The sequence below is a fragment of the Pseudophryne corroboree genome, unplaced genomic scaffold (genome assembly GCF_028390025.1).
Source record: "Pseudophryne corroboree isolate aPseCor3 unplaced genomic scaffold, aPseCor3.hap2 scaffold_1267, whole genome shotgun sequence".
NCBI classification, from domain to species: Eukaryota; Metazoa; Chordata; class Amphibia; order Anura; family Myobatrachidae; genus Pseudophryne; species Pseudophryne corroboree.
In genome coordinates this window covers 123,119-144,558 of record NW_026967892.1, presented here as the reverse complement: position 1 = coordinate 144,558, position 21,440 = coordinate 123,119, and the positions used below count along the sequence as shown (strand labels likewise).

The 21,440-nt window shown below is 45.9% G+C and overlaps 1 protein-coding gene across 1 annotated transcript in view; it reads right to left on the bottom strand.

The window, feature by feature from the left end:
- Positions 1–596: 596 nt before the first annotated feature.
- LOC134993223 (vomeronasal type-2 receptor 26-like) overlaps positions 597–21,440 on the bottom strand; it is an 82,802-nt gene continuing 61,958 nt past the window's right edge. The window contains exons 6-7 of the mRNA XM_063950855.1: positions 1,968–2,091; positions 597–1,504 (exon numbers count right to left, since the gene is read on the bottom strand). Coding sequence (XP_063806925.1) covers positions 597–1,504; positions 1,968–2,091 — 1,032 coding nt within the window. The remainder of the gene's footprint in view (positions 1,505–1,967; positions 2,092–21,440) is intronic.

The window sequence follows — 21,440 nt, the reverse complement described above, 5'->3', positions numbered from 1 at the left end:
AGAACTTTTTTTAAGTGAATTAAAAAATTCACTTGCAATATGGGTGCTCTCTATTCCCACACACAGACATATATATATATATATATATATATATATATATATATATATATATGTTGAAATTCAGCCCGGCACTCTGTTTGTAATGTAAGATCTGCCCCGGTGCCTCCAGTAACGGAATCAATAGTAAATTAAAGAAGGCTGCGGCACTCGAGGTCTTGTCAAAAAGTTAGTTATAATTGAAACATCAAAGTCAATACATCGACGTTTCGGGGATTTTAACCCCTTTTTCAAGACACGCTTCTACACATCTTGAAAAAGGGGTTAAAATCCGCGAAACGTCGATGTATTGACTTTGGTGTTTCAATTATAACTAACTTTTTGACAAGACCGCGAGTGCCGCAGCCTTCTTTAATTTACTATATATATATATATATATATAAATATTTTTTTTTTCCTTTGTAAATGTCACTAAATCCAGAACTTTCTATACGTATTTACATAAACCAATTTCGAATGAAAATATTGTTAATGAAGCAAAATTTAAGGAAAACAACAGGTTTTGAATCGTATAATGGTAATGTACAGTATCTGATGGTTTATATAGTATTTTTCCCCAGTATTGTTTTTCTGGAGTTAAATTCAGGTTTTCTAAGCAAAATATACAGTTTTGGGAAAAATATACAGCCCAGAACACCAGCACATGAGGTCAGTATGGCGAATATCTCCACAGCCACCATGTATTTCCCTTTGGTGCTCAGATAGGCTGGGATCATTGCAATCCAGACACTGCAGAATACCAGCATGCTGAAGGTGATGTACTTGGCCTCATTAAAGCTGTCTGGTAATGTCCTCACCATGAAAGCCAGAGCAAAGTTCACAGATGCCAGGATCCCTATGTAACCCAACATAGAGTATAACCCAAGCACTGACCCCTCATTACACTGAATGATGATCATTCCCTTATAGGAGTGATGGTCATACTCCTGGTATGGAGAAGAAACAGTCAGCCAGATACCACAGATCAGAACTTGGAGAGAGGAAAACACAATGACCACATGTTTAGATACTTTGAGTGTGACCCACTTCCTCCAGGAGCTTCCGGGTTTGGTGGCTTTGAAAGCCATGAAGACAGTGACAGTCTTGGCCAGTACAGAAGAGACAGCTGTGGAGAAGAAGATCCCAAATGATGTCTGTCTGAGTCTGCATGTTATATCCACCGGCTGGCCAAGGAACAAGAACACACTGAGGAAGCTCAGCAACATGGAGATCAGGAGAATGAAGCTTACAGCCCGGTTATTGGCTTTCACAATTGGGGTGTTCCAGTAATAAATAAAGTTCCCTAATATAAATAATGTTATGGCAGAGAATGATGAAGCTGTTACTGCAGATATTTGCACCACAATGTCCTTTTCATAGGACAGAAAGTCATATATTTTGGGTACACATCTCACTCTTCTCTCATCCGGCCACTCTTCATCAGGACATCTATGGCAGATCTCACTATCTAATGTAATATAAAACCATACATATAATCTCGGTGGGTCAGTTCTTTTGTTCGTTATAAACAATCAAACTGTATGTATATTCAATATAAATCTGCAAAAAAAATTAATGTGTTTTGTCAGCAAAGGGAGCATTGGACATTTGTTCTTCTGAAATGTTTTCATGGGGTATGTACCCAAATGGGGTGTATCAGAGTATTTTTTTCTTTATTGTAATACTTCTGTCTCTCAATAAAAAGTGGTAATTAACTGAAACAAAGTACTGCAATATAATATTTAGTGAATTTGGAATGTGGTATTTTATACTTTAATGTGAGAACATCAATATAGTTTTGTGCTATTTGTATTGTGTGTTTATTCTATGGTACAGTTTGTCTTCTATACTTATATGTTACTATGACAATTGTAAAATCTTTACTCTTATATGATGATTTATCTTATGTATATACTGTAACACATTCCTACCTGTTGTATTAGATATTTCTCCCTCAGAACATGGGACACAGTCATAGCAGCAGACATGGAATCCCCCATTAAAAGCTTTTCTGTATCCAGGAGGACATCTGTCATTGCACCGAGATGTTGGGATCTTGTACATGTATTAAAATATAAAATATGATTCAGGTTTTTTATAAATCATTTAATTTAATTATTGTTTCTTTTTATTTGCAAAACCGTTTACTATTTTTTAAAATTTCTCTTAGGGATATAATATACTGATATGACCTCATCCTCCAGTGATAACATGGACCATATCTTCTGTCCCTCAAGTCTGTTTCCTCTTTGGCATTCTAAAATTCACTTTCTCCTTTTCTCCCCACATTAACGCTTTATATTAATACTGACGCCAGATTAGGGGTATAAAATATACCTTTTTATTAAAGCATTTCATCCTTCCTGTTTATTTGATTCTCCAGCCCTGCACAATATATATTTCTCTGGTCACCCTCCAGCTGTTTTTCCCTTCACTTTAGAGTGTAAGCTCCTCCTTCTTGTTCTTCCTTAGTACACCGCCTTTCACCAGCACTCCATGGCCTTGTCTCCTTCCTACTGCCACTCTGATTCTTGTAGCTTGCCCACATGCTGGGTACAGGATCACTGCACTGCCCTGACTCCCACCTTTGCCTCCAGCTATCTTCAATGAGTTGTCATACAGTATGTAAGCCCCAATTGTCACTTCCAGTCTGGTGTAAGCTTCTTTTTTGACACTTATGTTATGGCGTTCCTTTGTGTATTTTATGTAAAACCTACTGTAATGCCCTGTTAATGACAAATGTTTTGTATGTATACTCTGTACAGCGGTGTATACATTTTGCGGCACCTAATAAATAAAAGGTAATAATAATACTGTGGGATTACACACATGAGAAATTGCACCTATTGAAATATACAGTAAATAGACTAAATTCTGTAAATCCTAGAACTGGCTTTGTTGGTGTTACATTGTACACAGCAGATCATTCATAATACTTTTTACAATTTATTTATTTTCTAATCATTCCTAACATATTCCAGCATTCATTGTTCTGTGTATAATCCACATCCCTCCTGCACACCCGCTCTGACCACTTACTGCATATCAAGGAAAGATGCTTCCCCTGGTCACACACTCCACAATGTGATCACTCTGCAACTTATTTCTAATATATAATAATTTATGGTCAGATATCACTCTGACTCTTATTATAGGATTTACTATCAGACATGTAACAGTTTCCAAGTACTTCTAGAAGATGGTTTACATATAAGACTGATTACAGCAGTACATGTCCTTATTATTTATATTATTCTTATTTATGTATGTAATTTACAGATGCTGAGGTAAGTAGATGAGGGTGCACAATCCCACACATCTATACCAGCTGCAGGGGTTGCAATGTTATCAGGGGGCTCTGGTTCCCTGCACCTGGCTGTTACAATCAGGGCCGGCGCTACCACTAGGCAGCTTTAGGCAGCTGCCTATGGGCGGCGACCACTGGAGGGTGGCACTCAATGAAACAGAGAACGCTTTCTTTATTACCCTGCCTCGCCTCAGCTCAGCCAAGCTCCTGCTCTACTTTAAGAGACGAGGAGCAGCCAGGGATGTTGTATGCACCCAATTGTCTCGGTGCGGGTGCTGACAATTGTTCGTGAGTGAGTCAGTGAATCCCTCCCTCTCTCCCCCCCTCCGCGATTGTACTCCCGAATGTTACCTCCCCCCCTGCAAGATTATGCTCCCCACCGCATTATTACCAGCCCCCACTCCCGAGATTGTGTACCCAAACATTACCCGCTACCTCCCCACCGCCTGCATCTTGTTACCATCCAGGGCTGCCAGGGCCAGGCTGAGGAGGGTCAAGACCTCCCCTTTGCACTCAAAACACGGCAGCATTAGGACCCGGGACATCCTCCATGACCATGCGCCCTCCCGCCCCCCGGCTGTTGCTGCTGTGTGGCTGAGCCTGACATCGAGCGGAGCTGAGCTGCCCTGAGCCACTGAACAGCGGTCACACCAGCTGCAGCTACTGTGTCACACTTTTCCAGTTATCTGGCTGGACACATAGCACCTGCGGATGACATCTGCCTCCCGGGCTCCTCACAGCCAGCTGCGCAGTGCGAGGTGGCACTAGGTGAGCACTACTGGGTGCATTGTTTGTGTGTGGGTGACATTGTGGGTTACATTGGGTGAATGCTGTGTATGGGTGCCAGTGAATGACTGCTGTGTGTGGGTGCCAGTGAATGACTGCTGTGTGTGGGTGCCAGTGAATGACTGCTGTGTGTGGGTGCCAGTGAATGACTGCTGTGTGTGGGTGCCAGTGAATGACTGCTGTGTGTGGGTGACATTGGGTGAATGCTGTGTGTGGATTACTGCTGTGTGTGGGTGTCAGTGAATGACTGCTGTGTGTGGGTGCCAGTGAATGACTGCTGTGTGTGGGATACATTGGGTGAATGCTGTGTGTGGATTACTGCTGTGTGTGGGTGCCAGTGAATGACTGCTGTGTGTGGGTGCCAGTGAATGACTGCTGTGTGTGGGTGACATTGGGTGAATGCTGTGTGTGGATTACTGCTGTGTGTGGGTGTCAGTGAATGACTGCTGTGTGTGGGTGCCAGTGAATGACTGCTGTGTGTGGGTGCCAGTGAATGACTGCTGTGTGTGGGTTACATTGGGTGAATGCTGTGTGTGGGTGCCAGTGAATGACTGCTGTGTGTGGGTGACATTGGGTGAATGCTGTGTGTGGATGACTGCTGTGTGTGAATGTGTGTGACAGGGGGTGACTCCTGTGTGAGTGACTGTGCTAAGTTTAAATTTCCACCATATCTGCCGTGGTGCTCCTGATTTGAGATTTCTATGTCCCTGCTTGGGGAAGGAGCTGCATTGGATGATAAATCGCATTGGGGAGAGGGGCTAGGGGTTAAAGAAAAGAAAGCTAGTTAGAGGTGTGGGGATGAGTGAAGGAATCAGGTGGGGCAAGGAAGCAGGCAGGGAGTGAAACAAGCAATGAGAGGTGAGGGAATGAGGGGGGGCAGGGGTAGAGAGGGAAGAAGGAGACAAATGGGTAGCAGGCAAAATGCGAGGTGTAAGTAAAGGTGAGAGACACAGGCATTCAGACACCAAGGAGAGCAAATGTTTTTTGGGATTTTTTTTTTTGGGGGGGGTGGGGGGGTGTTAGGCTAAAGTTTTGCCTAGGGTGCCGAGATACCTTGCTCCAGCCATGGTTACAATCACATAAGATCAGGCTACTGCTGACAGGGTCAGGGCTATGCTGTGTGTCAGCGTCTGCTCCAGCCTTTAGTTTCCCAGCCCTCAGCTACTGCCTGTGGATGTGAGTTACTGATAAGCAGTAACTGGAGTATGTCCCTCTCACACACACGCTGCAGCAGCAGCCCTGGCAGGGAGTGGGAGGAAGATGGAGGCTGGGGCTCTTCACTAGCTTTGCATGGATTTGTTATAGGGTCTGGTTGTTCTGCAGTGCAAGGAATGCTGAGTGATGCCACTGAGGTCAGGAATGCTGAGTGATGACACTGAGGCCAGGAATGCTGAGTGATGACACTGAGGCCAGGAATGCTGAGTGATGACACTGAGGCCAGGAATGCTGAGTGATGACACTGAGGTCAGGAATGCTGAGTGATGACACTGAGGCCAGGAATGCTGAGTGATGACACTGAGGTCAGGAATGCTGAGTGATGACACTGAGGTCAGGAATGCTGAGTGATGACACTGAGGTCAGGAATGCTGAGTGATGACACTGAGGCCGGGAATGCTGAGTGATGACACTGAGGTCAGGAATGCTGAGTGATGACACTGAGGTCAGGAATGCTGAGTGATGACACTGAGGCCAGGAATGCTGAGTGATGACACTGAGGTCAGGAATGCTGAGTGATGACACTGAGGTCAGGAATGCTGAGTGATGACACTGAGGTCAGGAATGCTGAGTGATGACACTGAGGCCAGGAATGCTGAGTGATGACACTGAGGCCGGGAATGCTGAGTGATGACACTGAGGCCGGGAATGCTGAGTGATGACACTGAGGTCAGGAATGCTGAGTGATGACACTGAGGCCGGGAATGCTGAGTGATGACACTGAGGCCAGGAATGCGAGTGATGATACTGAGGCCAGGAATGCTGAGTGATGACACTGAGGCCAGGAATGCTGAGTTATGACACTGAGGACAGGAATGCTGAGTGATGACACTGAGGTCAGGAATGCTGAGTGATGACACTGAGGCCGGGAATGCTGAGTGATGACACTGAGGCCAGGAATGCTGAGTGATGAAACTGAGGTCAGGAATGCTGAGTGATGACACTGAGGTCAGGAATGCTGAGTGATGACACTGAGGCCAGGAATGCTGAGTGATGACACTGAGGTCAGGAATGCTGAGTGATGACACTGAGGTCAGGATTGCTGAGTGATGACACTGAGGTCAGGAATGCTGAGTGATGACACTGAGGTCAGGAATGCTGAGTGATGACACTGAGGTCAGGAATGCTGAGTGATGACACTGAGGCCAGGAATGCTGAGTGATGACACTGAGGCCAGGAATACTGAGTGATGACACTGAGGTCAGGAATGCTGAGTGATGACACTGAGGCCAGGAATGCTGAGTGATGACACTGAGGCCAGGAATACTGAGTGATTACACTGAGGTCAGGAATACTGAGTGATTACACTGAGGTCAGGAATGCTGAGTGATGACACTGAGGTCAGGCTCAGGCTCCCTCTCTGGGCTGTCACATGCCAGGTGTCTGTGAGATAGGGGAGCATAGCCACTATGGTATTACCCTCAGTATTCTCCCATAATATACTGTATGTGAGCAAACACCTAATGCTGGCATCCTTCCTCAGTGATAAACTCCCACAGATCCCACAGGAGGGATCCAGTTATGATCCCGTCTATCGGGATACCAGCTGTCAGAATACTGACGCTGGAAACACGACACAGGGGTTAATTCAGGTTGCATCGCTGTCACGATGGGACCATAATTCGCCCTCCATGGTGCCAATGCGCAGGCGCAGGTTCCATCCTACATATGCGCACCCACCAGATGCGATAGGTTTGCAATAGGTGCGATTTCCTCTACCTGATTTACAGGCATACAGTAGGTGTTCGCGGGGCATGTGCGGGGTGGCAACGAACCATTGTGGGGGCAGTGTGGGGAAACCAGAGGTGGGTCAGCTGCATTTTCAGGGTTGCGGCATGACATCACATGCAGCCGCTCTGATGTAAAAAATGTTGGCTGCCCTCCTGCATATACATCCCTAATTTCTGCATGAGCAATGAAATCGCAATTGTTTTCCAATTGCATCGCCAGGCCCACCAATTATCATGCCGGGAGGCCTTGCCCTACGATGGGCAGCCCCCAGAATGCCACAGAAGGAATTGCAGACCCTGTTTTTTTGCAAAATCTCCAATCTCTACTGAATAACCCCCACTATTAGGAATGCTGACACCAGCATCCCGATTAGGTGCACCATCCCAGCACCGGAATCCCATCAGCCAGGATGCCAAATGGCAAGCTAGCGGGATGATGCAGGGAGGGGGGAAGTTAGATTAAGGCTGCTGGGGGAGGGTTAGGTTTAGGCTGTGTACCTGGAGGGTTAGGTTTAGGCTCTGGGGAGGGAGGGTTAGGGGGCCGGGGGGAAAGGTAAGGTAGGTATATATACTCTGTATATAGATGATCAAGCTGCTGCTGCAGGGACAGGAAGGTGGGAGAGGAGCACTGGAGCCCCCAGGAGGACACATCAGTTCAGCTGCTGCTGCCTGGTTGCGCACCTCATAGCACCCTGCACATCATACTCAGTATAGATCTACCCCAGGCTGCCTGCACCAGTGTCTGTGCTGTGAGTTACCCCCAGCAGACACGGACATAGCACCCTGCACATCATACTCAGTATAGATCTACCCCAGGCTGCCTGCACCAGTGTCTGTGCTGTGAGTTACCCCCCAGCAGACACGGACATAGCACCCTGCACATCATACTCAGTATAGATCTACCCCAGGCTGCCTGCACCAGTGTCTGTGCTGTGAGTTACCCCCCAGCAGACACGGACATGGCACCCTGCACATCATACTCAGTATAGATCTACCCCAGGCTGCCTGCACCAGTGTCTGTGCTGTGAGTTACCCCCCCAGCAGACACGGACATGGCACCACTGCACTGAAGCTGGATGTGCTGAAGTTCACAAAGCTGTGTTCCACTACAAGGTATGATCCCAGCCCCGGCTGCCTTACCCTGTGCACTGCAGCGTACACCTGCGTTGTGGCGAGCTGCATTACATCACTTACCCATGTAGCTGTACACTGTATATAGTAGAGATGAGCGCCTGAAATTTTTCGGGTTTTGTGTTTTGGTTTTGGGTTCGGTTCCGCGGCCGTGTTTTGGGTTCGAACGCGTTTTGGCAAAACCTCACCGAATTATTTTTGTCGGATTCGGGTGTGTTTTGGATTCGGGTGTTTTTTTCCAAAAACACTAAAAAACAGCTTAAATCATAGAATTTGGGGGTCATTTTGATCCCAAAGTATTATTAACCTCAAAAACCATAATTTACACTCATTTTCAGTCTATTCTGAATACCTCACACCTCACAATATTATTTTTAGTCCTAAAATTTGCACCGAGGTCGCTGTGTGAGTAAGATAAGCGACCCTAGTGGCCGACACAAACACCGGGCCCATCTAGGAGTGGCACTGCAGTGTCACGCAGGATGTCCCTTCCAAAAAACCCTCCCCAAACAGCACATGACGCAAAGAAAAAAAGAGGCGCAATGAGGTAGCTGTGTGAGTAAGATTAGCGACCCTAGTGGCCGACACAAACACCAGGCCCATCTAGGAGTGGCACTGCAGTGTCACGCAGGATGGCCCTTCCAAAAAACCCTCCCCAAACAGCACATGATGCAAAGAAAAAAAGAGGCGCAATGAGGTAGCTGTGTGAGTAAGATTAGCGACCCTAGTGGCCGACACAAACACCGGGCCCATCTAGGAGTGGCACTGCAGTGTCACGCAGGATGGCCCTTCCAAAAAACCCTCCCCAAACAGCACATGACGCAAAGAAAAAAAGAGGCGCAATGAGGTAGCTGACTGTGTGAGTAAGATTAGCGACCCTAGTGGCCGACACAAACACCGGGCCCATCTAGGAGTGGCACTGCAGTGTCACGCAGGATGTCCCTTCCAAAAAACCCTCCCCAAACAGCACATGACGCAAAGAAAAAAAGAGGCGCAATGAGGTAGCTGTGTGAGTAAGATTAGCGACCCTAGTGGCCGACACAAACACCGGGCCCATCTAGGAGTGGCACTGCAGTGTCACGCAGGATGTCCCTTCCAAAAAACCCTCCCCAATCAGCACATGATGCAAAGAAAAAGAAAAGAAAAAAGAGGTGCAAGATGGAATTATCCTTGGGCCCTCCCACCCACCCTTATGTTGTATAAACAAAACAGGACATGCACACTTTAACCAACCCATCATTTCAGTGACAGGGTCTGCCACACGACTGTGACTGATATGACGGGTTGGTTTGGACCCCCCCCAAAAAAGAAGCAATTAATCTCTCCTTGCACAAACTGGCTCTACAGAGGCAAGATGTCCACCTCATCTTCACCCTCCGATATATCACCGTGTACATCCCCCTCCTCACAGATTATCAATTCGTCCCCACTGGAATCCACCATCTCAGCTCCCTGTGTACTTTGTGGAGGCAATTGCTGCTGGTCAATGTCTCCGCGGAGGAATTGATTATAATTCATTTTAATGAACATCATCTTCTCCACATTTTCTGGATGTAACCTCGTACGCCGATTGCTGACAAGGTGAGCGGCGGCACTAAACACTCTTTCGGAGTACACACTTGTGGGAGGGCAACTTAGGTAGAATAAAGCCAGTTTGTGCAAGGGCCTCCAAATTGCCTCTTTTTCCTGCCAGTATAAGTACGGACTGTGTGACGTGCCTACTTGGATGCGGTCACTCATATAATCCTCCACCATTCTATCAATGTTGAGAGAATCATATGCAGTGACAGTAGACGACATGTCCGTAATCGTTGTCAGGTCCTTCAGTCCGGACCAGATGTCAGCATCAGCAGTCGCTCCAGACTGCCCTGCATCACCGCCAGCGGGTGGGCTCGGAATTCTGAGCCTTTTCCTCGCACCCCCAGTTGCGGGAGAATGTGAAGGAGGAGATGTTGACAGGTCGCGTTCCGCTTGACTTGACAATTTTGTCACCAGCAGGTCTTTCAACCCCAGCAGACCTGTGTCTGCCGGAAAGAGAGATCCAAGGTAGGCTTTAAATCTAGGATCGAGCACGGTGGCCAAAATGTAGTGCTCTGATTTCAACAGATTGACCACCCGTGAATCCTTGTTAAGCGAATTAAGGGCTGCATCCACAAGTCCCACATGCCTAGCGGAATCGCTCCGTGTTAGCTCCTTCTTCAATGCCTCCAGCTTCTTCTGCAAAAGCCTGATGAGGGGAATGACCTGACTCAGGCTGGCAGTGTCTGAACTGACTTCACGTGTGGCAAGTTCAAAGGGCATCAGAACCTTGCACAACGTTGAAATCATTCTCCACTGCACTTGAGACAGGTGCATTCCATCTCCTATATCGTGCTCAATTGTATAGGCTTGAATGGCCTTTTGCTGCTCCTCCAACCTCTGAAGCATATAGAGGGTTGAATTCCACCTCGTTACCACTTCTTGCTTCAGATGATGGCAGGGCAGGTTCAGTAGTTTTTGGTGGTGCTCCAGTCTTCTGTACGTGGTGCCTGTACGCCGAAAGTGTCCCGCAATTTTTCTGGCCACCGACAGCATCTCTTGCACGCCCCTGTCGTTTTTTAAAAAATTCTGCACCACCAAATTCAAGGTATGTGCAAAACATGGGACGTGCTGGAATTTGCCCATATTTAATGCACACACAATATTGCTGGCGTTGTCCGATGCCACAAATCCACAGGAGAGTCCAATTGGGGTAAGCCATTCCGCGATGATCTTCCTCAGTTGCCGTAAGAGGTTTTCAGCTGTGTGCGTATTCTGGAAAGCGGTGATACAAAGCGTAGCCTGCCTAGGAAAGAGTTGGCGTTTGCGAGATGCTGCTACTGGTGCCGCCGCTGCTGTTCTTGCGGCGGGAGTCCATACATCTACCCAGTGGGCTGTCACAGTCATATAGTCCTGACCCTGCCCTGCTCCACTTGTCCACATGTCCGTGGTTAAGTGGACATTGGGTACAACTGCATTTTTTAGGACACTGGTGAGTCTTTTTCTGACGTCCGTGTACATTCTCGGTATCGCCTGCCTAGAGAAGTGGAACCTAGATGGTATTTGGTAACGGGGGCACACTGCCTCAATAAATTGTCTAGTTCCCTGTGAACTAACGGCGGATACCGGACGCACGTCTAACACCAACATAGTTGTCAAGGACTCAGTTATCCGCTTTGCAGTAGGATGACTGCTGTGATATTTCATCTTCCTCGCAAAGGACTGTTGAACAGTCAATTGCTTACTGGAAGTAGTACAAGTGGGCTTACGACTTCCCCTCTGGGATGACCATCGACTCCCAGCGGCAACAACAGCAGCGCCAGCAGCAGTAGGCGTTACACGCAAGGATGCATCGGAGGAATCCCAGGCAGGAGAGGACTCGTCAGACTTGCCAGTGACATGGCCTGCAGGACTATTGGCATTCCTGGGGAAGGAGGAAATTGACACTGAGGGAGTTGGTGGGGTGGTTTGCGTGAGCTTGGTTACAAGAGGAAGGGATTTACTGGTCAGTGGACTGCTTCCGCTGTCACCCAAAGTTTTTGAACTTGTCACTGACTTATTATGAATGCGCTGCAGGTGACGTATAAGGGAGGATGTTCCGAGGTGGTTAACGTCCTTACCCCTACTTATTACAGCTTGACAAAGGGAACACACGGCTTGACACCTGTTGTCCGCATTTCTGGTGAAATACCTCCACACCGAAGAGCTGATTTTTTTGGTATTTTCACCTGGCATGTCAACGGCCATATTCCTCCCACGGACAACAGGTGTCTCCCCGGGTGCCTGACTTAAACAAACCACCTCACCATCAGAATCCTTCTGGCCAATTTCCTCCCCAGCGCCAGCAACACCCATATCCTCCTCATCCTGGTGTACTTCAACACTGACATCTTCAATCTGACTATCAGGAACTGGACTGCGGGTGCTCCTTCCAGCACTTGCAGGGGGCATGCAAATAGTGGAAGGCGCATGCTCTTCACGTCCAGTGTTGGGAAGGTCAGGCATCGCAACCGACACAATTGGACTCTCCTTGTGGATTTGGGATTTCAAAGAACGCACAGTTCTTTGCGGTGCTTTTGCCAGCTTGAGTCTTTTCAGTTTTCTAGCGAGAGGCTGAGTGCTTCCATCCTCATGTGAAGCTGAACCACTAGCCATGAACATAGGCCAGGGCCTCAGCCGTTCCTTGCCACTCCGTGTGGTAAATGGCATATTGGCAAGTTTACGCTTCTCCTCCGACAATTTTATTTTAGGTTTTGGAGTCCTTTTTTTTCTGATATTTGGTGTTTTGGATTTGACATGCTCTGTACTATGACATTGGGCATCGGCCTTGGCAGACGACGTTGCTGGCATTTCATCGTCTCGGCCATGACTAGTGGCAGCAGCTTCAGCACGAGGTGGAAGTGGATCTTGATCTTTCCCTAATTTTGGAACCTCAACTTTTTTGTTCTCCATATTTTATAGGCAGAACTAAAAGGCACCTCAGGTAAACAATGGAGATGGATGGATTGGATACTAGTATACAATTATGGACGGACTGCCACGGTTAGGTGGTATAAAAAAACCACGGTTAGGTGGTATATATTGTAATACAATTATGGATGGACGGACTGCCTGCCGAGTGCCGACACAGAGGTAGCCACAGCCGTGAACTACCGCACTGTACACTGGTTGATAAAGAGATAGTAGTATACTCGTAACAACTAGTATGACTGACTATGACGGTATAAAGAATGAAAAAAAAACCACGGTTAGGTGGTATATATTGTAATACAATTATGGATGGACGGACTGCCTGCCGAGTTCCGACACAGAGGTAGCCACAGCCGTGAACTACCGCACTGTACACTGGTTGATAAAGAGATAGTAGTATACTCGTAACAACTAGTATGACTGACTATGACGGTATAAAGAATGAAAAAAAAACCACGGTTAGGTGGTATATATTATAATACAATTATGGATGGACGGACTGCCTGCCGACTGCCGACACAGAGGTAGCCACAGCCGTGAACTACCGCACTGTACACTGGTTGATAAAGAGATAGTAGTATACTCGTAACAACTAGTATGACACTATGACGGTATAAAGAATGAAAAAAAAACCACGGTTAGGTGGTATATATTATAATAATACAATTATGGATGGACGGACTGCCTGCCGAGTTCCGACACAGAGGTAGCCACAGCCGTGAACTACCGCACTGTACACTGGTTGATAAAGAGATAGTAGTATACTCGTAACAACTAGTATGACTGACTATGACGGTATAAAGAATGAAAAAAAAACCACGGTTAGGTGGTATATATTGTAATACAATTATGGATGGACGGACTGCCTGCCGAGTTCCGACACAGAGGTAGCCACAGCCGTGAACTACCGCACTGTACACTGGTTGATAAAGAGATAGTAGTATACTCGTAACAACTAGTATGACACTATGACGGTATAAAGAATGAAAAAAAAACCACGGTTAGGTGGTATATATTATAATACAATTATGGATGGACGGACTGCCTGCCGACTGCCGACACAGAGGTAGCCACAGCCGTGAACTACCGCACTGTACACTGGTTGATAAAGAGATAGTAGTATACTCGTAACAACTAGTATGACACTATGACGGTATAAAGAATGAAAAAAAAACCACGGTTAGGTGGTATATATTATAATACAATTATGGATGGACGGACTGCCTGCCGAGTGCCGACACAGAGGTAGCCACAGCCGTGAACTACCGCACTGTACACTGGTTGATAAAGAGATAGTAGTATACTCGTAACAACTAGTATGACTGACTATGACGGTATAAAGAATGAAAAAAAAACCACGGTTAGGTGGTATATATTATAATACAATTATGGATGGACGGACTGCCTGCCGACTGCCGACACAGAGGTAGCCACAGCCGTGAACTACCGCACTGTACACTGGTTGATAAAGAGATAGTAGTATACTCGTAACAACTAGTATGACACTATGACGGTATAAAGAATGAAAAAAAAACCACGGTTAGGTGGTATATATTATAATAATACAATTATGGATGGACGGACTGCCTGCCGACTGCCGACACAGAGGTAGCCACAGCCGTGAACTACCGCACTGTACACTGGTTGATAAAGAGATAGTAGTATACTCGTAACAACTAGTATGACTATGACGACGGTATAAAGAAAGAAAAAAAAATACCACGGTTAGGTGGTATATAATTATACAATTATGGATGGACGGACTGCCTGCCGAGTGCCGACTGCCGACACAGAGGTAGCCACAGCCGTGAACTACCGCACTGTACTGTGTCTGCTGCTAATATAGACTGGTTGATAAAGAGATAGTATACAACAATATACTACTATACTGGTGGTCAGGCACTGGTCACCACTAGTCACACTGGCAGTGGCACTCCTGCAGCAAAAGTGTGCACTGTTTAATTTTAAATTAATATAATATTATGTACTCCTGGCTCCTGCTATAACAACCTGCAGTGCTCCCCAGTCTCCCCCACAATTATTATAAGCTTTTATACATTGATGTGCAGCACACTGGGCTGAGCTGAGTGCACACAGACTGAGTCACACTGTGTGACTGCTGTGTATCGTTTTTTTCAGGCAGAGAACGGATATAGCAGAGAACGGATATATTAAATAAAAGTTAACTTAACAACAACTGCACTGGTCACTGTGGTAAACTCTGTCTGCACAATCTCTCTCTCTTCTAATCTATTCTAATGGAGAGGACGCCAGCCACGTCCTCTCCCTATCAATCTCAATGCACGTGTGAAAATGGCGGCGACGCGCGGCTCCTTATATAGAATCCGAGTCTCGCGAGAATCCGACAGCGTCATGATGACGTTCGGGCGCGCTCGGGTTAACCGAGCAAGGCGGGAAGATCCGAGTCGCTCGGACCCGTGAAAAAAAAAGTGAAGTTCGTGCGGGTTCGGATTCAAAGAAACCGAACCCGCTCATCTCTAGTATATAGATCATGTATGTTGTGTGACAGTAAGCACCTGTCCCAACTCCTGTGCACAGTGATACCCAACAGTGGAGAAAGTGACTATTTACTCTCCTAGAACAAAGTTGTCATTTTATACAATCCTGGCCGTAATGAGCATAATGTGTAAGGGCCACTACAACTGCTCTTTTCCCATGAGCACCAAAGTATATCAACGCATACCAAAAAATATGCTTCGGGCCAGCCCTGTGTGTGCCTTAATACTTTACTGCTTGCATAACATCTTTACAGTGAGACTGGCACGACTTTTGGATACAATAGATACTGTTGCACCTTTTATATAATGCCACCAGAACCACTGGGTTCATACACTGTATGCTGCTGTAAATCCAGGTCTGTTATAAGCCAGTGCCTCCCCAGTCATTGACCTCACCGCACATCACTGATAGTGAGCAGGGAGTGTACACAGCTTTTATGCTGGCTGATTATAATAAATAGATGTTGCTATTAGTAGTATCTCAGATGGAATTGTGTAGTAAGATATTTGGGGTCTTGTTGTATTCATTAGTGGGTGAAAGAGGCAACTTGTCAAGTCATTAGATAGATTCTCTAATGTAAATCATTACTGCACCCAGCAACACAGGCCATGAAAGTATTATCTGTTAAGACACTGAAAGTAATCTTACAGGAGGGCTATAAAGCCTAGAGGCTTACCCATAGCAGATCAGTTCTGATCAAGCTAGTTTTGTCTGCAGCGGATATAGCCTTCCACATATCCCATCCAGCTTTTAAATTGAGACAAAGTTAATAGGCGGGACCCTGGAGAATCAACTGAACTTCATTTTTTAACCTACTTAATCAGTGACCATCATCTGGGATATATCCTAACCTGTCTGAGATAAGAGCAAAGTATTGTAGTTTGTTCCTGCTATTATTGTACCTGAGTATAACTTGTTACTTGCATGTTTTTATTGATGTAACTTCGATAAATAAATGCTTATCCTTTTTTAAATGTCCTGTGTAAATCTCCATATTTAATACATTGTATCCCAGAACCTGGGTCTCTTGGGTTTTTTACACAAGATGCCTCCTGAGGAGTAACCATATGGTCACACAGCAGCTGCACACAAAGATGAAATGGTTGCAACAGTAGCGTTCACCTCTGAATTAGCACCTGGATTTTGGAGGTGGAGTGTGTAGAAAGTCAAAAACAGATTGTGAGGGGAGGGGGAGACAGAAAGCCTGACAAGGAAGTTAAGATTGACATGGCAGAACTGTTCGATGAGAGCATGAATTTGAAGTTGCAGAAAACAGTGTGACATCATTGACTGTAATTCAGTGGAAAGGGAACATTGCATAGGTCGGAGGAATGTAAAGTGTGTCATGGTTGATGTGGTAACCACCAATGCTTAATAGCAGCAACCAGGACAGTAATATCTAGATCAAGGTAAATGTGTAATTAAAGAGTAAAAAGGCCTCTTTGGGGCAGAAAGGACATCCATGTACAAATAAGAGAGTTAAGAAAATTGTAGAATGTAATAAGTTCAACAGTGCGGAAGCTACTCCTAATCAGGGCTTTTTTAGAGAAGGATGGAAGGGAGACCATGAAAATATGGTACAGGAGAGAAGAATGAGGCTGAGAATGAGGCTGGACAGAGATTTTTTTAATAGCCAGAGACAGCATAGAGGGAATGTACATAAACATGGATAAGAGATGAGATCCATTTACATTGTGTAGAGTTAGACCATTGCAGAAGAATAAAAAGACTGGAGGCAGTAGCTTCAGAAACATTGTCAGTTGGGATGTTAAAGTACAAAACATGAGAAAGGGAAGGTTGTAAGAGAAAAAGAAAGGTATCCAAGTGGCAAAATTATCAAGGAATTCATAGACTGTTTTAGTTATGCAAATGTTGAATAGGTGATAGAGACAGATAGGGAGGACATCAAAGGAGAATAAGAGGGAAGATTCAGGGCAAATAACCTGGAAGGTGTAGATGAGGATAAAGAATAATCTTTTTGTTGCTTGTCAGGTCAGGGATTATAGAAAATGATCAAAATTACAAAGAAGACAGCAGTATGCCGGTTGTGTCATGTGAGGACAGCAAATAAGTTAAGAGAATTAGAGATTAAGTAATCATGAACAGAAAGTACAGTATGTTTGGTGCACATCACTTTGTTATTACAAAGTGCACAAGAAAGAGGGAGAGAGAAAAAAAATTGTGGTGATATTTCGGGTTTGCAGGGTGGTCAATGTTTTTATCAAAGAGGTTGATATAAAGCATGGGTCTTCAACCTGCGGCCCTCCAGCTGCTGTGGAACTACACATCCCAGCATGCCCTACCTCAGTTTTAGCATACCTTAATAGCAAAACTGTGGCAGGTCATGCTGGGATGTGTAGTTTCACAGCAGCTGGAGGGCCACAGGTTGAAGACCCATGATATAAAGAGTAGAGGGAAATGAGTCAAGAAACAGAAAGGGAGGGAGATCATCAGTAGACTGGATTGGAAGAAGTGGGAGAGGGGCATACTATTTTGTGATGTTGTGTTGAAAAGAAAGAAGAGTTAAAGAATCAAAGTGAAAATAAATGCTAGAAAACAGTTAGTTTATTGCTACAAAAATAGAAAAAAATCACAAAATTGTTCACTAGCTCACACTGGGGCAGATGTATTAACCTGGAGAAGGCATAAGGAAGTGATAAACCAGTGATACGTGCAAGGTGATAAAGGCACCAGCCAATCAGATTCAAACTGTTAATTTACATAATGGAGCTGATTGGCTGGTGCCTTTATCACCTTGCACATATCACTGGTTTATCACTTCCTTATGCATTCTCCAGGTTAATACATCTGCCCCCACTGGCTGGTACATCAATTCACATAATAATAAAATCTTTACAAAAACAATTAAAAACAGCAAAAATTCAAAGTGAATTAATTTCATTAGCTGCTGTATTCAACATTAAGATATGAGTATTAAAATTCACTAGGATATTTCATGTAAGCATATAAAGGGTTAATAGTATCAGGGCCGGACTACCCATCTTCCCTCCGGCTCTCTTGTTTGGCCACCCTTGCCCGAAGTGTGTGTCTCAAGAAAATTGAGGTGTACTGTGAGTACACGCCCCCTGACTCATGGTACACCCCTGTGAGCTTTGTCGCACGCCCTTGTCTCTGCCCACCTGAAGTGTCTGTTTCAAGGGAAATGTGGGTGTGCAATGAGTACATGCCCCCTGATTCGTGTGTCTGTGCGCTCTCCCTGTGACATGTGCACACACTCACAAATGTCAGGGCTGATTTGTAGCCCCAGTACGTCCTTAAATAGCATACAAGCTAATCTGGCTTTCTTGTTATGCACATGCATGCACATATGGATATAGTTTGTATTTGTTTTGTAGCATGGAAGCTTATCTAGCTTTCTTATTGAGTACACATAGGGTCTAATTCAGACCTGATCTCTGCGGCCCTTTTGCATAGATAATAGTAACAGTTCCTGATTGCCTAATCATGCTGGCTAAATGGTAAAAACTCTCACCCTCCGTCTTACACGTAGACAGATTCAGCTGGAGATACACTGCACTGCCGGTCAGGTGCGGCTAGGGAGCTCCGGACGTCTCCGGCCCCCAACGTATGAAATGCCGCTGCAGTCCAAAGTGAAGCCGCTGGCTTCCGGCGTGGTGCAGTGATTCTTAGGTGATAACCGCAATGAATGATATTGTCATCAGATGTCCCTTCTTTCCTCTGACTAGTTTCGCTCGTCACTGGAGCTTCCTCATAGAGTCTATGCAAAATGAATTGCTTGAGACTTTGTAACAATGAGTTTTCAGTGTAATAACACAAGGAGCCGTTCTGAGACTTTGCAACAACGAGTGTTCAGTGTAATAACACAAGGAGCCGTTCTGAGACTTTGTAACAACGAGTGTTCAGTGTAATAACACAAGGAGCCGTTCTGAGACTTTGTAACAACGAGTGTTCAGTGTAAAAACACAAGGAGCCGTTCTGAGACTTTGTAACAACGAGTGTTCAGTGTAATAACACAAGGAGCCGTTCTGAGACTTTGTAACAACGAGTGTTCAGTGTAATAACACAAGGAGCCGTTCTGAGACTTTGTAACAACGAGTGTTCAGTGTAATAACACAAGGAGCCGTTCTGAGACTTTGTAACAACGAGTGTTCAGTGTAATAACACAAGGAGCCGTTCTGAGACTTTGTAACAACGAGTGTTCAGTGTAATAACACAAGGAGCCGTTCTGAGACTTTGTAACAACGAGTGTTCAGTGTAAAAACACAAGGAGCCGTTCTGAGACTTTGTAACAACGAGTGTTCAGTGTAATAACACAAGGAGCCGTTCTGAGACTTTGTAACAACGAGTGTTCAGTGCAATAACACAAGGAGCCGTTCTGAGACTTTGTAACAACGAGTGTTCAGTGTAATAACACAAGGAGCCGTTCTGAGACTTTGTAACAACGAGTGTTCAGTGTAATAACACAAGGAGCCGTTCTGAGACTTTGTAACAACGAGTGTTCAGTGTAATAACACAAGGAGCCGTTCTGAGACTTTGTAACAACGAGTGTTCAGTGTAATAACACAAGGAGCCATTCTGAGACTTTGTAACAACGAGTGTTCAGTGTAATAACACTGTCAGAGTCGGTTTAGTTTGTGTCCCCGGAGGGGGCGCTAGTGGGTCAGTGGAGGTAGGTGGAATGAAGTGAGGAGGCAGTATTGGGTTTCTGCGCATGTGCACAATGTAGATTTATTAATAACAGAAAGTCCAGATAATAATGCAGCAGAAAGTAAAACAAACGAATGCAATGGAAATGACAATGGTAACGGCAATGGTAATGGCAATGATATAATATGGTTTGAAACTGAAAGTCTATGGCAGAGTTTGTAATGCTGAAATGGAACCAGAGTAATTAAAACGTGGAGCCAGCAGAGGTGGAATAATGGTAGCAAACCTGGTAGCAATGCAGGAGACTGGATGGTAATGTTCACTGTGCTGTTGGAAGTGCACAATCAGCATGCAGGCTGAATCACAGGTGAGATGACGGAATGCACCTGGAGAGGGAGTCTCTACTGCTGTAGGCTGGAGCACACTGCAGGTGTAGAAGGTGTGAAGCCAGAAAGGTATTGCTGGTGCTGGTACTTGTAGTTCCACGGAAGTAACAGGTACAGAAGAATATCCAGGAACACGGAGGATCAGGAGAATATCCAGGAACACGGAGGAACAGGAGAACAGGTCCAGACACACGGGTCGCAGGAGTGACACAAAGTTCAGGACAACCTCTGACTCACCCTGCAGCTCCTGATATACCCCCTGACCGGCAGGTATTGGCTGGAGTGAGACGAGGAGGTGCGGCCAAGCTCCGGATTGGCTGCCGCACTTACACTGAGGAAAACTGTCATGGCGGCGCCCATGACGCGGCCCGGCTGGGACGCGGCGCGCCCACACGCCCGTTGACTCCAGGGGCGCTCCCAGGCCTGAGATGGTATCCACGAGCAGGGTGACAGGTGACAGCAACATGCAGTGACCCCGGACGGAGTCCGCTCCGGCGGACAGACATAACAGCGGTAAGTCAATTCCTGACAGTACCCCCTCCCTTATGGGTGGGCACCGAACACCCACGTGGCTTGGAAGGATGAGACCTGTGGAAAACACGGACCAACCTGGGAGCGTGGACATCAGCAGAGTTCACCCAACTCCTCTCCTCAGGACCATAGCCGGCCCAGTCGATGAGATATTGCAGACGACCATACCGGTGACGGGAGTCCAGGATCTTCTCTATCTCGAACTCTATGCCCCGCTGAGTTGGAATGCTGGGGCCAGCTGGAAGAGCTCTTTGGAAGCGATTTAGGACTAATGGTCTGAGGAGAGAGACATGGAAAGCATTAGGAATACGCAATGAAGAGGGTAACTTGAGCTTGTAAGCCACAGGATTTAGAACTCTTTCGATGGAGAAAGGACCAATGAAGCGTGGTGCAAACTTCATCGAAGGCACTTTAAGACGAAGATTCCGGGTTGACAGCCAGACTTTATCCCCAGGTTTCAAGCTGGGAACTGCACGTCTCTTGCGGTCGGCAAAGAATTTGTACCGGGCAGAAGCCTTTTTGAGTGAAGTATGAATCTTCCTCCAGATTGTTGAGAACTGACTGAGGACAGTAGTGGCAGCAGGGACATCGATGCTAGGAAGGTCTTGAAAATCAGGAACTCGTGGATGCTGCCCATAAACAGAGAAGAACGGAGTAGTTTCAGTAGCTGTGTGGTAGCGG